The 15686-nt window shown below is 45.4% G+C and overlaps 1 protein-coding gene across 1 annotated transcript in view; it reads right to left on the bottom strand.

The window, feature by feature from the left end:
* Positions 1-255: 255 nt before the first annotated feature.
* The window catches only part of LOC109383178 (uncharacterized), a 55471-nt gene continuing 40040 nt past the window's right edge, over positions 256-15686 (bottom strand). Inside the window, exon 5 of the mRNA XM_019643343.1 lies at positions 256-546. Within this exon, the coding sequence (XP_019498888.1) occupies positions 256-546 (291 nt within the window). The remainder of the gene's footprint in view (positions 547-15686) is intronic.

Genomic DNA, 15686 nt, shown 5'->3' with positions numbered 1-15686 from the left:
TCGCTGCCCGGATGCTCTGCTGTCCCTCCCGGGGACCCCGCAGACAAAGCCACGTCTCCCAACGGGGTGTCAGCAGCCGCCTGGCGTGCGCCTTTCCTGGGAGCGGAGGCTGCAGACCGGCCTGCCCCCCGCTGCTCCCGCCACCACATTGATCCCTCAGGCGGGGTCCCTGGACACCAGGTGGCCGCACACGCGTCTCAGGGCCGAGCAGCGGGCGCCCAGGGCGCGAGGCGGAGCGCGTGCAGTCCGGGCACCTCAGGCCCCGGCCTGTGGCGAGGATCCGTGCAGCTGCAGCGGGCAGGGCGGCGACAGCGAGGGCAGGAGCGAGGCCTGAGGCTGACAGCCCGGGAGCCGGGGCCTGGCGCTGCTGCCCCCGCCCCACGCCCGGTCCTGGGCGCCCCCACCCCTCCGAGCCACGGGCGAGCTGGCCCAGAGCCCGGCCACCGCTGTTCCGACCACAGATGCCACAGACCAGGGCCGTCGGGGGCCCTGCGTGTCCGCAGGGGACGGCAGGCGCTTGCTGGGGACCCTCTCTGCCATGCCCGGCTGCGAAGCGGCACAGCGGGCTCGGAAACCAGGGCGGGGCGGCCTCCGTGTACAGAGCACACCCGCCGTGGGGGGCGCGTGTGCGCGTGCGCGCGCGCGTGTGCGTGCAATCAGCTTCTGCACATCTGTCCTCACACAGTTGGACTCCTTCGCAGAAGTCACCCTAACTACCTTAACATATGTAGAGCCAAATTAAAATTACTTTATCAATCTTGCATTTTCAGCTTTCCCATCTTTGGGGTTATTTTCCATCCATGTGTTTCATTATTTCAGCAAAGTCGTCTCGTCTCCCTAACTGAGAAATAGCCGCGTTAGAGTGGGGGCGGGCTGGGTGGGGGTGGAGTACAGGGAACGGGACTCCAACCCATCGGCGTGTCAGCCTTTCGTCCACAGTCTAATTTTGAGGCTTTCTGAGGATTTTAACAGTCAACCACTTTTCTCTCTTTTTTCAAACAGATTTTCCCTAAATTGTTTTCTTTTAACAAATTTCCTATGAATTAAAGTGGGATTTTTGGATACAGTGTAAAAAACAATGTTCTCTTTTCCATATAAGAATCATCCTTTCAAAGCAGTAATGAGGCAATAGATGAGTGCAATCCCTAAAAGCATGAAATACAAAGAACACAAAAATTGAAACAAATGCCCACAAAGAATAAGGAGACAAACTCACCATGCAGGGTTTTGTACGATTCATTTGACTAATTCTTAAGCAGCTTACAATTTGTGCTAAATAATTCACCATTATCTTTTGTTTTTTTCAAATTTTACATGCAAGCATGAGATTAAAAAAGACCATTTGGACAGCAATTAAAACATGAATAAACCAGATACAAAGGTTTGTCACTATGTGGACCTGTGACAATCATGACCAACGTCCTACACACATGGGTTTCTTCATTTGACATTTGCGTTTCCTCATCCTTCAGTCCCTATGTTAAGATGCTCAAAAAATGTGCTAGCCAGCCAGGCGTGAGTGAGCAACTCCTTCCAGGGGCTAAATAATAACTTTTACAATATCAATTTCTTTTTAAAATCAACAGGAAATGAACAATAGGATGGGGTTGTGTTTTTCTTTTAGAGAAATGTGTTTTAATATGGCAGTAAATGACTTCCAACATGAATTCTGCAAAGTTGAGCCAACAGTGTCAGCAAAAGGTGTCTTTTCTCCACATTTCTTTTACTGCAAGATGGTCACTCGTCTCCACTCAGCTACAATAATCCCGCCTCAGGGACACACGTTGGTACATGACATGGACTTCCACTGTCACTGCCGAGTTATGTCCCATGTATGAAAATGCCACAGTTCCTTTGTCTTTTCTACTGTGGGTCAACATTTAAGTTTCTCCGAGTTGGTTACAGCTCCAGCAATGCTGCTGTGAGGTTCCTGTTCCTGCTGGCTGGTGACCTGTGGGACTGTTCGGGGTATGTGACCAGATGTGGAGCCGCAAGATAGTCGAACTGGCCACATGATGTCCAAGTGGTCTCCAAAGGCGCTGGTCCAGCTGACGTTCTTACTAGGACAGCCAAAGCGTTCCCAAAGATCTGTCCTCACCAACAAGTAGTATTGTCAGACTTTTTAACTTTTGCCAATCTGGCGAGTGCAAATGGTATCTCATTATTGTTTTAATTTGCATTTCTCAGATTACTAATGAGGTTAAGCATCTGTTCATGTGTTTATTTGCCATATTTTTCCCTCTGCTGTGAACCTATTAGGTTGTTTGCCTTTTTATTACTGATTTGGAGAAGTTTTTTTATCTATGTATTTTGAGTATTAATCCTTTGTTAGTTAAATGTGTTGCTAATCTGTGCTCCTTGTTTACGGTTTGCCTTCTCAATGTTTTCCTTCTGTATTCTGAGACACAGAAGTTCATAATTTAATGTAGTTGATTTTCTTGTTTTGTTTTCCTTTGAAGTTTGCATTTTCTGTCCTTAGTTGAATAAAATTTCCCCCCACCTCAAGCTTATAAAGTTATTATACTTATTTTTTCTCATGAGAGCTTAAAGGTTTGTGATTCACATTGATGTTCTCAATACACTAGAGTTGGTCCGAGTTTGTGGGTGGGGCGGACTGGGATAAAATGTCGTGCCCCCCATGGGCCAATCTTGCAACACCACTTATGAGATGCTCCTTTTCTAATAGCTCCTTTGTGATGAGACCTCGCTCATGGTCAAAGTGCACTTTTCAAAAAGTTAAAAGCAATTTTTATAGACGTGTCCAGTGAGCATCTGTCAAAGATGTGTAATTCTTTAATGAGGGAGAGAACCAAGAAGGTGCAGAACTCTTTCAAAGGAAGGTACAAGGCTTGATGCACCATTAGTCACTTACCTATGACATGGCGCTAGTGTCGGGCGGCTAAGTTAGGCACAAAACTGGTCGCCACCTCACAGAGCAACATGACCTTCACCTTGAGGTGACCTTCTCCAAGGACAGAAACCACTGCATCCCTCCTGAGCCTCCAGCAATCCGTCAACCCCAGTTTACCTCTTCCTGTCCCGGCGCTGGTTCACAGTGTGGCCTCCACAGTGAGTTTCTGCTCCAGTCAGCATGACACCTTTTCACAAAAACTTTAGAATCAGTGTGTTGATACCCACAAAACAGGTGCTGAGACTTGACTATGGGTTTTATCAAATCTATAGATCAAGTTGGAGGTAACTGATATCTTAACAATATTGAGTCTTCAAGTCCCAAACACAATACCTCTCCATTTGTTTAGATCTTGGATTTGTTTTCATCAGTTTTTAATTTTTCCACCTATAGATACTGTACATATTTTGTTATATTTACACCCAAATATTTTATTTTTTGATGCTATTTTAAATATTTTATCTGACATTCCAATTATTCACTGTTGGTATAAGGGAAAGCAATTTCCTTTTGTATATTGACCTTTATCCTGCATTTCAGACATTGAGCTGTCGCTCCCCCAAATTTCATGGGCCTCCTTAGAGTGATCAATTTTATTGCTCTTCATAAGAACTATATTTTGTTTTCACTGATTTTTTATATTATTGTCCTTTTTCCATGTCATTTCTCCTTTAATTTTGATTTCTTTTTTTTCTTGCATTAAGGTTTAAATTATACTTTCTATAATTTTCCAAGGTTTATATTATGATTTTTAAGCCTTTCTCATTTTTTTAATCTATGGAATTAATGCTATACATTCTCTTTTGCTGCATCTCATAAATTTTAACTTGTATTTTCACCTTAATTTGTTTACATTTTTTAAAATTTCCTTTTAAACCTCTTTCATGGACACATGTTTTATAGACATGCTTTGTTTTTCTCCAAATATTTGCATATTTTCCAACTATCTTCCTGGTAGTGATTTGTAGCTTCTGTTGTGGTCAATAAACATACTTTGCATGATTTTTATTCTTTTTTTTTTTAAATATTCAGGTGTGTTTTGTGGCCCAGAATGTGGTGTGGCTTGGTTACGGTTCCATGTTAACTTGAAAAGAAAGTGTATTCTGCTGTTGTTGGGTGGAGTATTCTATAAATTCCAGCTAGATCAAATTGATTGATAGTGCTGTTCAAAAAAATTGTATGCTCATAGATTTCCTGCCTGCTTAATATATCAATTACTAAGCAAGGGGCGTTGAAGTCTCCACCTGTAATAATAATGGACTTTTCTATTTCTCCCTCCAGTTCCATGAGATTGCGCCTCACGTATTTTTATGCTCTGTTGTTAGGTGCATACACGTTTAAGAATGTTATGCCTTTTAGAGAATGGACCCCTTCACTATGACATAATGTTTCTTTTTATCCCTGACAATTTTCCTTGCTCCAAATGGCTTGCTCCAAATGAACTTACCATAAGTTCGCCAGCTTTTCTTGGATGAGGTTTCAAAGTCCCCCAGTCTCCTTGATTCTCTCTGCCTCCCCTGCTGAGTTTGCGGAGAGCCTGCACCCAGCAGCTCTTCCGCCGGCGTCCACTGCTGTTACCGCGGGGCCCTGTGGCTGTGAGGTGAGGTGTGGGAGGAGGCCACTGCCTTAGGGTCCTCGCAGCTTTTCCTCACCCCAACCCCAGCCAGTCAGGTGAGACGAGAAGCTGGGAGGAGTGGGTGGGAGAGCGTGTCTTCCTGCAGGTGAGGGAAACGCCTGGTCAGCCTTTCACTTGTGCCGTGAGCCTTCGTTGTGGAGAAGCCGGGGGGGCGGTAGCCTGCCCCATAGTAACGACTCTGCCCCGTCTCTGCCAGAGGCACTGGGGTGTCTTCCTCAGTGTGGCTCCTGCACACAAAGTCCACAGGAGTGGAGGGTCTCCCTAAGACCATGGTCCTGGGGGTTCCTCACTCCCACGCTCGTCCACACTCAGCCTCCAGCAGCACATAATAATGCAAATGTCCTGTGGTTTATGCCCAGGGTGGCTTCTGCTCCCTGTCTGGGCTCACTCTCCACATCCTTCAAACATTATTTCTCTGGATGCAGCTTCTTAGGAAAATGTGGTTAGAATCCTTAAAAAACAAACCCCAGTTTGAGGGGGGAGATCCTCAAGTTCCCCCAGGGACCTCAGGATAACTGTTGTCACATTATCTATCTATGTGACCTGAAAAAGCCTGTGGGTTAATAGCCAGAAGTGGTCATTTTAAGGCACATTTGACCTCCAAGAGTTCAGTAGGGGTCATTTTACCAGCATGTTAGCATCACCTCTGGAGCTTTGAATACAAGACTTCTTGGCTTCACGGCAGAGCAATTGAATTACAATCCTTGGGAGTGAGGCTGGGGTGGCTGTGTCTCATCAAAGTGCTCCTGAGGGCTCCCGTGAAAGCAGCAAACACAGAACAGAGTGCAAGCAGCAGCTCAGCCCTGGTGTCCCTGGGGCTGTGGGTCCCTCGGAAAGGCGTCCTCTGCCTGCACCCAGGAGGCCAACCTTCCTGTGCAAGTACAGGGAATTTCAAAGCAGAGATTCCACCTTGTGAAGAGTCCAAGCTATTTTTGGCCACATAGGAATGACACTTCCATGCAAACAATTCATACGCTAATTAACTTTTACCTCTTCATAATGGCAGGGTTTCTAATAGATAGTGACACCCTCACCTCATTTTGGGTTACCATGTGAACTTACAAACACTAAAACAACATCACTTTCTAGAATATTTAGACTCTATACTAATGACAATTGAGAAAATATTGCTTGTACAACTCACCTTGTTTACATATATAAATTTCTTATCTAATCACAAATTCCTTGGCCGACTTTACACTTCAACATTTGCATTTTTAATTTAATTTAAACACTGCATCACCACTGCCTCTGCTATATTTAATTTAGCTAGATAATTTCTCACCAGTACTTCACAGCAATGCCCACAGCACTTTAACGTTACCCCAGATGACTAAGTTGGAAGAGATATTTGCAGACCAGCTAGACTAACTCCCTCAATCAGCACTCAGAGACAAATCTCAGAGGCTAAATCGTCCCCTTAATGCCCAGATATCTCTTTCCCCCGTAGTAAGCAGACATTCGGACTCCACGACCTACATTGTAATCCTCCAGCTAGAATGTGTATGACTGTCCACAAGTCACTTGGCTTATTTTAATCCTCAGTGAAGTGCCCCACAGAGAAAGGCGATGCCTGGTGGCTCTGAGTGTAAGTCAGTATTTAGGAGGAAACAGGCCACTGGTCCCTGAAGTTGGCCCTATTTCCGCCCAGCATGAGGAAGGGCCATCGCGGCCCCTAACTCAGCGTCCCCAAATCCCCTCAAGCTTTGTAGACATTTGTCTGTTGCTCTGGGTTGGGAATTCCCATGTTTGTGAGGATTTTCCTCCCATTCACAAAGGTTCACGCTTCATCGTTAATATCTATGGTTGTGACATAGTTTTCAGTAATTCACTGGCAAGCATTGCTAACGATCAATATGCTAAAAAATATGAGGAATAGAAAGGGAAAAAAAAGGAATGATTTCTCCTCATCATGTTCCTTTTAGAGCAATGAGCAGACAAAGTTTCAGGTGGAATATGTGTTCCGAATGGAGGTGCCACCGGCAAGCACTGGAAATCAGACACGGAGAGTCCAGCATCAGGCATGGAAGCGTAGGGAAAACCTCAAAGAAAGACAGGTGTTCTGGAGGTCTGCCTGTGCAGTGAGACACCCCAGACTTTGAGTCGTCGGTGAGACACATGAACCCCACCATTTGGTGAGCTCAGGGAGCTCAGTTGGGGGATTTGAGCTTGGGGTGTCTGGTGCACTTGCAGCGTCACAAAGCTGGGTCTGCATTCATCCAAACACTCGACTGGGCCAGTGGTGCGCCATGCAGCTGGCGGTCTCGGCTGGCCCTGGGCTGGGGGCACACTCACGGGGCGTCCATGCACCACCCGTACTGCCTCTCCCATGAGAGCTTGTGGGCCAGGGCGCAGGAAGTGAAATCCGGCCAGGCCCAGAAACTGCTGTATTCCATCATTGGAGGCCGTGCCTGAGCCTGCCGAACACCAGGTTTGGGGGTGCACGCACTCACTGCCCAATGGGCCGAGTGTGAGAGAAAGTGAGGCCCTCTTTAATCGGTCACAGTGTGCCTTAATATGAAGGTGAAATCTAGGAGTAAGGCTGGAGGAAATGCAGAGGGAGCCATTGGTGCAGGAGAACCAAGGAGAGGGATGGAGGTGGACAGTGCCATTTGGGGCAGGACGGTGGCTTGGGCACAAACTGATTTTGCAGAGACTATCGAACATTGTGAAAAGGAGGTGAGCAAAGTGATTCTCAAGCTATCTGTGGGAAAGGGCAATTTTCCCCAGCCCATCACTAATCAGCATCTTTGTAAATAGAATAAAATGAACTACTAGGGAAATAAAATTAAGAGATGTGATTTCTAATTTTTTTCTCATGAGATTCGGCGAACATGAGGTTATTCCGTTACCCCAGGCTGGGGATGCGCATTTCCTATCTGCTGCCCCTGCGGCCTGAATCTCCATGACACCCCACTGCGTTGATCCAGGGTAGCATCTCGGACATAGCAGGCCCTTGATAAACGTTTGTTGAATGAATTTACGTGTCCTAGTTCAATGGCGAGGTTCTTTGCTTTGTGATCCAGAGGCTCTCCAGCTCTCTCTCTCTTTGCTTATATGGCTGCTTTTCCAACTACCATGGAACTTTTGAAGGGCCAAGCTGAGCTTTCTGTTCCATGAGAGTTTCACAGAGTGTCTGACCCATTGCAGGAGACCAAGGAAAGTTAGCTAGTTGAGTGAATATGGTCCTCAGAACCCTGTAGGGTGACAAGCACTGTTTCCTCCCACTGTGCTTAAACAAGGAAGGTCCTGCTTCCTCTGGGCTTGTGTTTTTAGCTCTACTGATGCCAGCACAGGTAGTCTGAGATTATGAGCTATTTTTCTAGCGCTTGGGGAGGTTACATACATACAAAGATTCATGCCCACTGTACCATGTAGCGGTTCACTCCTTTTTGTGGTTAAGTAATATTGCTTGGTATGGACAACCCACATCTGATTTATCAATTCATCAGTTGGTGGGCACTTGGGTTGCTTCTATGTTTGAGCTATTGTGAGTAATGCTGCTGTGAATATAGGTGTACAAATATCTGTTCTAGTCCCTGCTTTTAATTCTTGTTGGTACATACTCAGAAGTAGAATTACTGGATCATATGGTACTACCATGTTTAATTTTGGGGGAACCATCAGGCTGTCTTCCATAGCAGCTATACCATTTTCTGCTACCACCAGCAGTGTGTGAGGGTTCCAATTTCTCCACATCCTCTCCAACACTTGTTATTTGGATTTTTGTTTGTTTGTTTGGTTTTTTTGTTGTTGTTGTTTTTCTTTTCAGCTGAGACATCCTGCCACCTGTTAGCAGCTCAGCAGCAGCTCAGCTCAGGCTGGGACTTGAACTGCTGTTGCTCAGAGCTTGAACTCTTGAGCAAGCTCTTAACCAACTGAGCCACTCAGCTGGTCCCTGTTATTTAATTTTTTAATAGCACCATTCCCAGTGGGAGTGAAGTGGTACCTTGCTTTGATTTGCATTTCTCTAATGATTAGTGATGTTAAGCCTTGCTTCCTGTGTTGATTGTCCATTTACATATCTTTTGTAGAGAGGTATCTATTCATGTCTTTTGCCCATCTTGATTTGGAGTATTTTTGTTGAGTTGTAGAAGTACTTCATATATTCTAGATATTAATCCTTTATCAGTTATATAATTTGCAAGTATTTCTCCCATTCCATGAGCTGCCTTGTCACTCCTGTGGTGCCCTTTGTTGCATAAAGGTTTTTAATTTTGATATAACCCACGTGTCTCTTCTGCTTTCATTGCCTGTGCTTTTGATGTCATATCCAGCATTGTGAAGTTTTTGCCTTGTTTTCTTCTAAGAGTTTTATAGTTTTAGCTCTTACGTTTGGGTGTTTGATGTGGGTCCTTTTGACAGTGAAGCTGTTGTGTGTGTTGATTCTCACAGGGTCTCATCACTGATACTGTATTTGATAAAATCTGCCCAAGTGATAGGTAAATAGCTCATAATCTCGGACTATCTGTGTTGGTGTCATTAAAGCTGAAAACACCAGCCCAGGGTAAGGTAGACCCTCATTTATACACAGAGCGAGGAAAAGAATGCTTGCCACTTTACACATCTTTTTTTCTTTTTTCTTTTTTCTTTTTTTCCCCCAGGTTAATGTTAAAATGCAAAACTACATACTCTTTTAAAGCCCTCAAAGAGCTGATGAAGTCAGCAGACAGCGTTAAACTCCCAGCCAAGGTGCGCGTGACTCACTGCTCTGTCCCCATTTTGAATCTTGCTGAAACACACAGGGCATTTTGAAGGTGTTTTTGGTGTCTCAGGAAGAAACACTATGAGGACCAAGGGGTTCTTTACTAGTGACTGGGGATTTTGCCACGCATGTGCCCTGCTGATGTTGTTTGTCTAAAATACCCTTGTTCAAACCCCATGCACACAAGGCTTGAACTGACTTTTCCTCAAGGAAAAAAAACAAACCAACAAACAAAAAATATTACATTGCAATAATGCTTAACTGGGGGAAATTGCATCATGAATCAAGCAAAATGTAGGCTGATTTTGAGTTGTGAACTTTCCTTCACAACCCAGCACAATGCTGATATTAGCAAGGACGTACCAATATGGCTAACGTTGAAATTCCACTGTTTACACCAGAAGATGCTGTTTTTTGTGCTATTAGTCCTAATTCTCTCAAACATGGATCAAAATCGAGCTTTTAAAAGATGTGACTAGACTCAGTAATTTAATGGGATCTTTTTGTGTTATAAAGGGTTTCAGTCTTGATTCGAAAATGGGAAAAATATCCTGATTTCTGCGGTGTCACTGTAGCCAGCACTTTTCTTCATGGTTATAATTATTACTCTAATAGTCGTGCTGTTCCACTCTGAAAGCATGCCTAATATTTTAAATATATTGTAGCCTCTACCTGATTTCAAAGAGCAGAGTGCTCCATCAGCTAAGCTTCGTTTAGAGGAAAAAGCAGAACCTATAACAATTAGCTTCAGAGTGGAAGAGGAAAGACCCCGGTCTCCTGTCACATAGCTGTTTGTCAGACTAAATAACGTGTAGAATTAAGGCCACTCTCCAGATAATAGGAGTTCTCAATATCTTTGTTAAAAAGTATGAAGATCATTAATGAAAAATGAATTGAGATGGGACAGGCGTCTCCACGTTTTAATAATTGTCTCATGCTTTCTGCTTCTTTTTGTCCAGAACTGACCAAAGTTGCTTTCTCGAGTCTACCGAGCGGGCCCTCTTCCCAGCACCTCAGCCCCACCTGGGCTGCACCCCAGACCTACAGAATCGTGATTTCCGTCCGAACACAACCCCAGATGCCCCTGTGCCCAGTATAGTCTGAGAAATGCTGCCATACGTTACTATGAAATTGGGACCACTTGTCTACAAAACTCATAGATGCCCACCATTTTTTCCTGTATAATCCAAAACTCATCACCTGCGCCTTTTTCCTGCTCAAACACATCGGCAGTCTCGTGAAACGCCGTAAAAGAAGCAGCTGAGGGAGGCACGGCAGAAGGTGCAGGAGCGGGTTAGGCGGGGAACTTGACCTCGCTCTCATTTTTAGAGTCCTGGCCAGCAGGCAGGATGCCTCTTCCTCCCACAGCGCCAGGAGTATGGATTTCGAAGCAGGGCGCACACGCGGACCTTTTAATGACTCTCGCGGCTGGCTGCTGGGTTTACAGCAGTTGCTTTCTGAGACTTCCCTGATTAGCATGCATCAGACAAGTTAAGAGACCTGAGTGAAAACCTGGCTTTCCAAAGCTGTCAACTTCCTGCCCTTGGATAAATGGTCCAGGGCTGCTGCTCGACGTGGGATGGCAACACACAGGCACTAAAAACCACTGCTTGCATGACATCACTCCATATTGGATCCACTGTAATGTCAGGAACGTAATCATTAGCATTTAAACATGCATAAAATTTAATTAACCTACTTACCAGTTTGCTTAGAACTTTTGAAGGGCTACCTAGAGTCCTCTCTAAGCATTTTATTGCAGAGTTTTGGAAAGCTCACAAAAGAGAGAAGTTCACTGGGATTTTTCTCCCTAAAGCTGATGGGCCGTGACAGATGAGCAGATGACCCGAGTTAATTATTATTGAATTCGTTATTACTGCTTTGTTGTCACCCAGCTCAGCCGGGGTAAAATGATGACAGTAGGTACCTCATTAAAACAGCTGTTTCAATTATGTAGCGGCAAATATTTAAAAAGCGAGCCTTCCAAGTTTAAAGCCGTTAACAAAGTTTGTTTGTGCCAAGATGATCTGACCGAAAAAGGGGGGTGTAGGAGGAAGGGGGGGCACTGAGCACCGCGGTTGTTCAAGAGGAGCCTGGCCCCTGGAAGCCAGCCCTGGTCTTCCTGGGAGGGTGGGGTTCAGTGGGCAGGACTGCGAGAGGCGCAGGGCGTGTTCCGACCACCTCACTCTCCCCCAAGCCCAGGTTAAACCACTTACATTCAGGCCGTAAAGGGAAGGAGCTGTTTGCATTGAATTCTTTCCAGCTGCAAAACGAGATCTCAGCCAGGGTGCCCTGCGACTTGGAACTGATCTGAGAGAGACCCTTGTTCATGTATTTATAGAAATCAAGAACCCCACACACACATCCCCTTTGGGGAACCCTTGTTCCCCATGCTAGAGAGTCCAGGACGACCTCGTGGGATGTCACCGTCTTTCTTTAACACGCGTCTACCATGAGCACATCCACCGGTAGACTACGGCCTGGTCATTTATTTATACACTAGTCTGGCCTTTTTTTCTAATGTCTACATGTGGCTGACCTAGACTCAATTAAATTCAGCAAACCTGTTCCAGTGGGCGTTTCCTGTCCCCTAACCAGAATTCACCTCTCAGCTTTACGGTGAGTTGCATACCCTTCTTTCGGTGTTGAGGTTTTTACAGAGAGAGAATTCAGTCCCTGCACCCCTCGTCCCGAGCAACCCTGTTCTTATAGCCTTACCATAAGGCTAGGGCGGTAAAGCACGCCCCCCAGTGGGACCTACAGAGGTCGCGGGCCAGGGGCCCCAGGCCAGCCAGTTAGTTTCAGGCTGGGGAATTTTGGTCCACACATCATCAGGTGGCATGTTTCACGCCACACTGGTCCAGTGAATGGGGGCTGGACTTGCAGGCTGCTTGGCGTAAGCCCATCACCAGCAGCGCCACGTCCTCTGCAGAGGATAGCTCATTTCAGAGGAACTGATCTGGGTGGCTGACTGTGGGTGGCTGAAGAGAATGGAGAAGTCTTAGACACAGAATCCCTAGGGGAGATTATGATGTGGTTTGCATGTAGAATTTGCCTGAGAATAAACCGTCCAGTCGATGTCCATCCTTGAAAACGTGGCAACCTTTGCCACAGGTGTGCCTGTGGGCCTCTCGTTCTGTGTGTCTGTGCAGATCCGAAAGACATTGCTCAGTAATGTCGCTGACGGAGTGACACAAGCGACTGGCTTAAAATGTGAAAAATAAGCACATCCACTCATACTTTTCTACAACATGTCTATCAACCAGGATGGCCAACTTTAAGATAAAATCTGGCCCCATCATGAAGACACCTCAGCTGGAGAAATGGGGGGGGGCGGGGTTCTGTGTTTATGAAAGGAAGAAATGCTTACTTTCTGAATCATCTAATCAAAAGCAGTGACAAGAGAAAGTCACTGTGTCATTCTCAAAATTGAAATTACAACAAAAAAATTTGAATTCCAATAGTGAACATTTCGGATTGCACTGTTTTGTTGTCTTCATAGATAAAAATAGACATTTATAATATTTGAATTATTTTGAGAAAAAGGCATTTCCTTCCTTCTTCCTCTTTCCTCCACTGGGGCTAAGGATATTTACATATTTTATCTTCATCATTACAGACATTTGAACACGGAGCGAAAATACAAAGGGAACAAAACTGCATAGGACTCAAGAAGCAAGCAGAAGTGTCATAGAATTGAAATGTTCTGAGAAACTAAGGCTTTTGATCTAAGTTTGACCCAGGGTAGGAAGCTGCAAGGCTTCCTAGTTAGGGACTGTGCCTCTGCCTTTACTCATCGGATCTTCATGACCACAGAGCCACCGGGAGAATCCCTGGCACAGAGTTTGGCGTGATGTGTCCACCTTCTTCCACCAACCCGTGTCAAGCAATCTGCAGGTCGTAATTGCAAATTTGCAATTTGGAGAAGGGAGTCAAATGCATAGAATATGCATGACTTTTAGAACCTAATCTTTCCTGAATGTATTTTAATTTAAAATAATATTTCCCTTATATTTACCATTTGAAGGATTAAAATGGCATGAAAAACAAGATAAAACATCCAGGTTTTCATTTACCTGGTTGTTTTTAATGAGATTTATATTAGAAATATACAGTATATTGGAAACTTCAATGCCTGTTCCTGGGATGAAAGGTCTAAAACTCTTTTTTGGGGCACCAGTGCTTTAGAGTATTAATACCGGTCATTCTGAGTTAGCAGGTGTCTACAGCACTCATGTTAGTATTGTGAATCACTGTCCTTGGTCTCTCAATGCCTCAGAAAGTACTGATTCAGCCCATTACCATGTTGGAGACCCATCAGGTGCCTTATTTACCTCTATTCTACGTAACAGCCATGCCAAAGGGGCATCAGTGTCCTCAACAGAGGGGTAAGACAAGGATGTAAGTGGCTCCTGGCTTCATCTCGAAAGTGCCCCCGATGACACCATTACCACTTGAAGGGACAATCTGAGGTCCCAGCGGGGACGCTGGCACTCCCTGACCCCAGGAGCACATTTCAGAGACCTCTGAGTCTGAGCACACACTTGAGATGCATGAGGGGTGAGGACTCGCCCGCCAGCTGGACCCACCCAGACGGTGGGGCTGACCCAGGTGTCCACAGTCATTTTCACACAACGAAGGGGACTTCGGGAAGTGTTACCATGTGATGGGTGTGTCCCCAGACCTGGGAACCATCCCTATGAGTGTTTCATACACACTGAACGTTGACCTGATGGGTGGGGGAGGGACTGGGAGCAGGAAAGGTGGGTTTTGCTGTCACATTCTACCTCCGGTCCGTGCTGCCCACACTCTGCTCCCTGCTGGTCCACACTCTCCACCACAGCACCCAACGCACACTGCGGACTTCACCGCCATCCCTCCCCTGACACAGTCCGCGACTCTCCCGACACTCTTGTTTCCTTTATTTTGCTTTGGCTCAAGAGAGATCCAATCAGGGCAGAAGATAACACTTTCAGGAAGACAGAAACCATGGCTTCTGTTTCCTTGGAGGAGCTCACTCATGATATCTTTAGTCGCAGCCATATTTTGTCACATGTCAAGTCCATCCCATCCAACAGGGAGCTGGAGACAAAGATTGGGGTGTTGCACATATCAGCATGGAAGTTCAAGTTACTTTGGTTTTCAAGTTTGTATGATGAAGTACAGAGACCAGGAGGAAACCCAAAGCTTAAGAGATTGCACTCAGAATGGTACGGAAGCAAAGAATGACTCCCTCTCAGGATGCATAGTATACGATAAAATGGTTGTTAAAATATTGAGTTGTTGGAAAAGTCATGACACATTTTTTTGCAACGAAAAACATAGAAAAAAATACGTGATGACTTTTCCGACAACCCAATATTTATCATGCCACAACTCTTAGATTATTTTAATTGGAAAGCTTTGGGATAGTAAAATCAGTGTTTTCATTCCACAGAAAATAGCTTTAATTGCACAGATACGATGTTATGTTAATTATATTTATAGTCGTCTGTGAAAACAGAATTACCTTTCTAACAGGTGGATATGACTCCTTAGTAAGTGGTTGGACAAATGAGGAACTGGTCATCATTTACCAAAAACATGTGTCTCCACGGGGTCTCCCACTTCAGGGTTCACTGAAGACTAAGAGGACTTGTCCAGCGAGAACGCCATATCTCGGCTGCAGACGGGTTTTCGCTGTTTGCGTTGACTAGAACTTTTGCAAGTATGCCCGTGCATTGCTATTTATGAGGGCTTGCCAGCCACAGGCTCCAAAATGTGCGCTTCATGGGGCCCTGCTGCTCCCCAGTGTCTCTTATGGGGAGATAATTACAGATGGCAGGAAAAAGCTCCAACCAGCAGCCTCTCGTTCTGGGGACTGACTTCCTGGAAGCTGTGATGAGACAGCTCCCCAAACAGCCCAGACATTTACCGAAGGGCATGCGAGTCCTGAGAAGGTATCTGTGGGCTACGCAGAGATCACTAAAGTTTAACTCATTAATTTCAACTACAAGGAGGTCAGCTAACACATACTTCAATCCATCATCTCAAATCAGGTTTCTAAGAATGCCACCGCTGTGACTGGGTCTGCAGTAATATATCTATAGGATTGTGAAAGTTCATATACTTATATATTTGAACAAGAATAAAAGATGTGGAGATTTTAGAAATGCAATAGTCCATACCGTTTTCCATTTGTCGTGTGTCTGTTGAACCCTTAAAGTCTACTGTCTGTGCTCTAATTATTTGTAGTGAGTTCTGAGGGGACTTTTGTGTCAGCTGTAGTTGCTCCGTCCATCTCCGAGGATGTCGAGCTGAGATGCAGGCAGAGCTCGAGCTACCGGCACCTCGGCAGTTCCTGCTCAGGGCTTCGCTTCCCCAAGGCCAGCTGTCACTGGCGGGACCTTCCTGTTCTCATTGTCTGTAACACTTAGTCCACGTTCCTCACATGT

Source organism: Hipposideros armiger, unplaced genomic scaffold (assembly GCF_001890085.2).
Source record: "Hipposideros armiger isolate ML-2016 unplaced genomic scaffold, ASM189008v1 scaffold_77, whole genome shotgun sequence".
Taxonomy (NCBI): Eukaryota; Metazoa; Chordata; class Mammalia; order Chiroptera; family Hipposideridae; genus Hipposideros; species Hipposideros armiger.
This window is presented reverse-complemented; position numbering and strand designations above follow the sequence as displayed.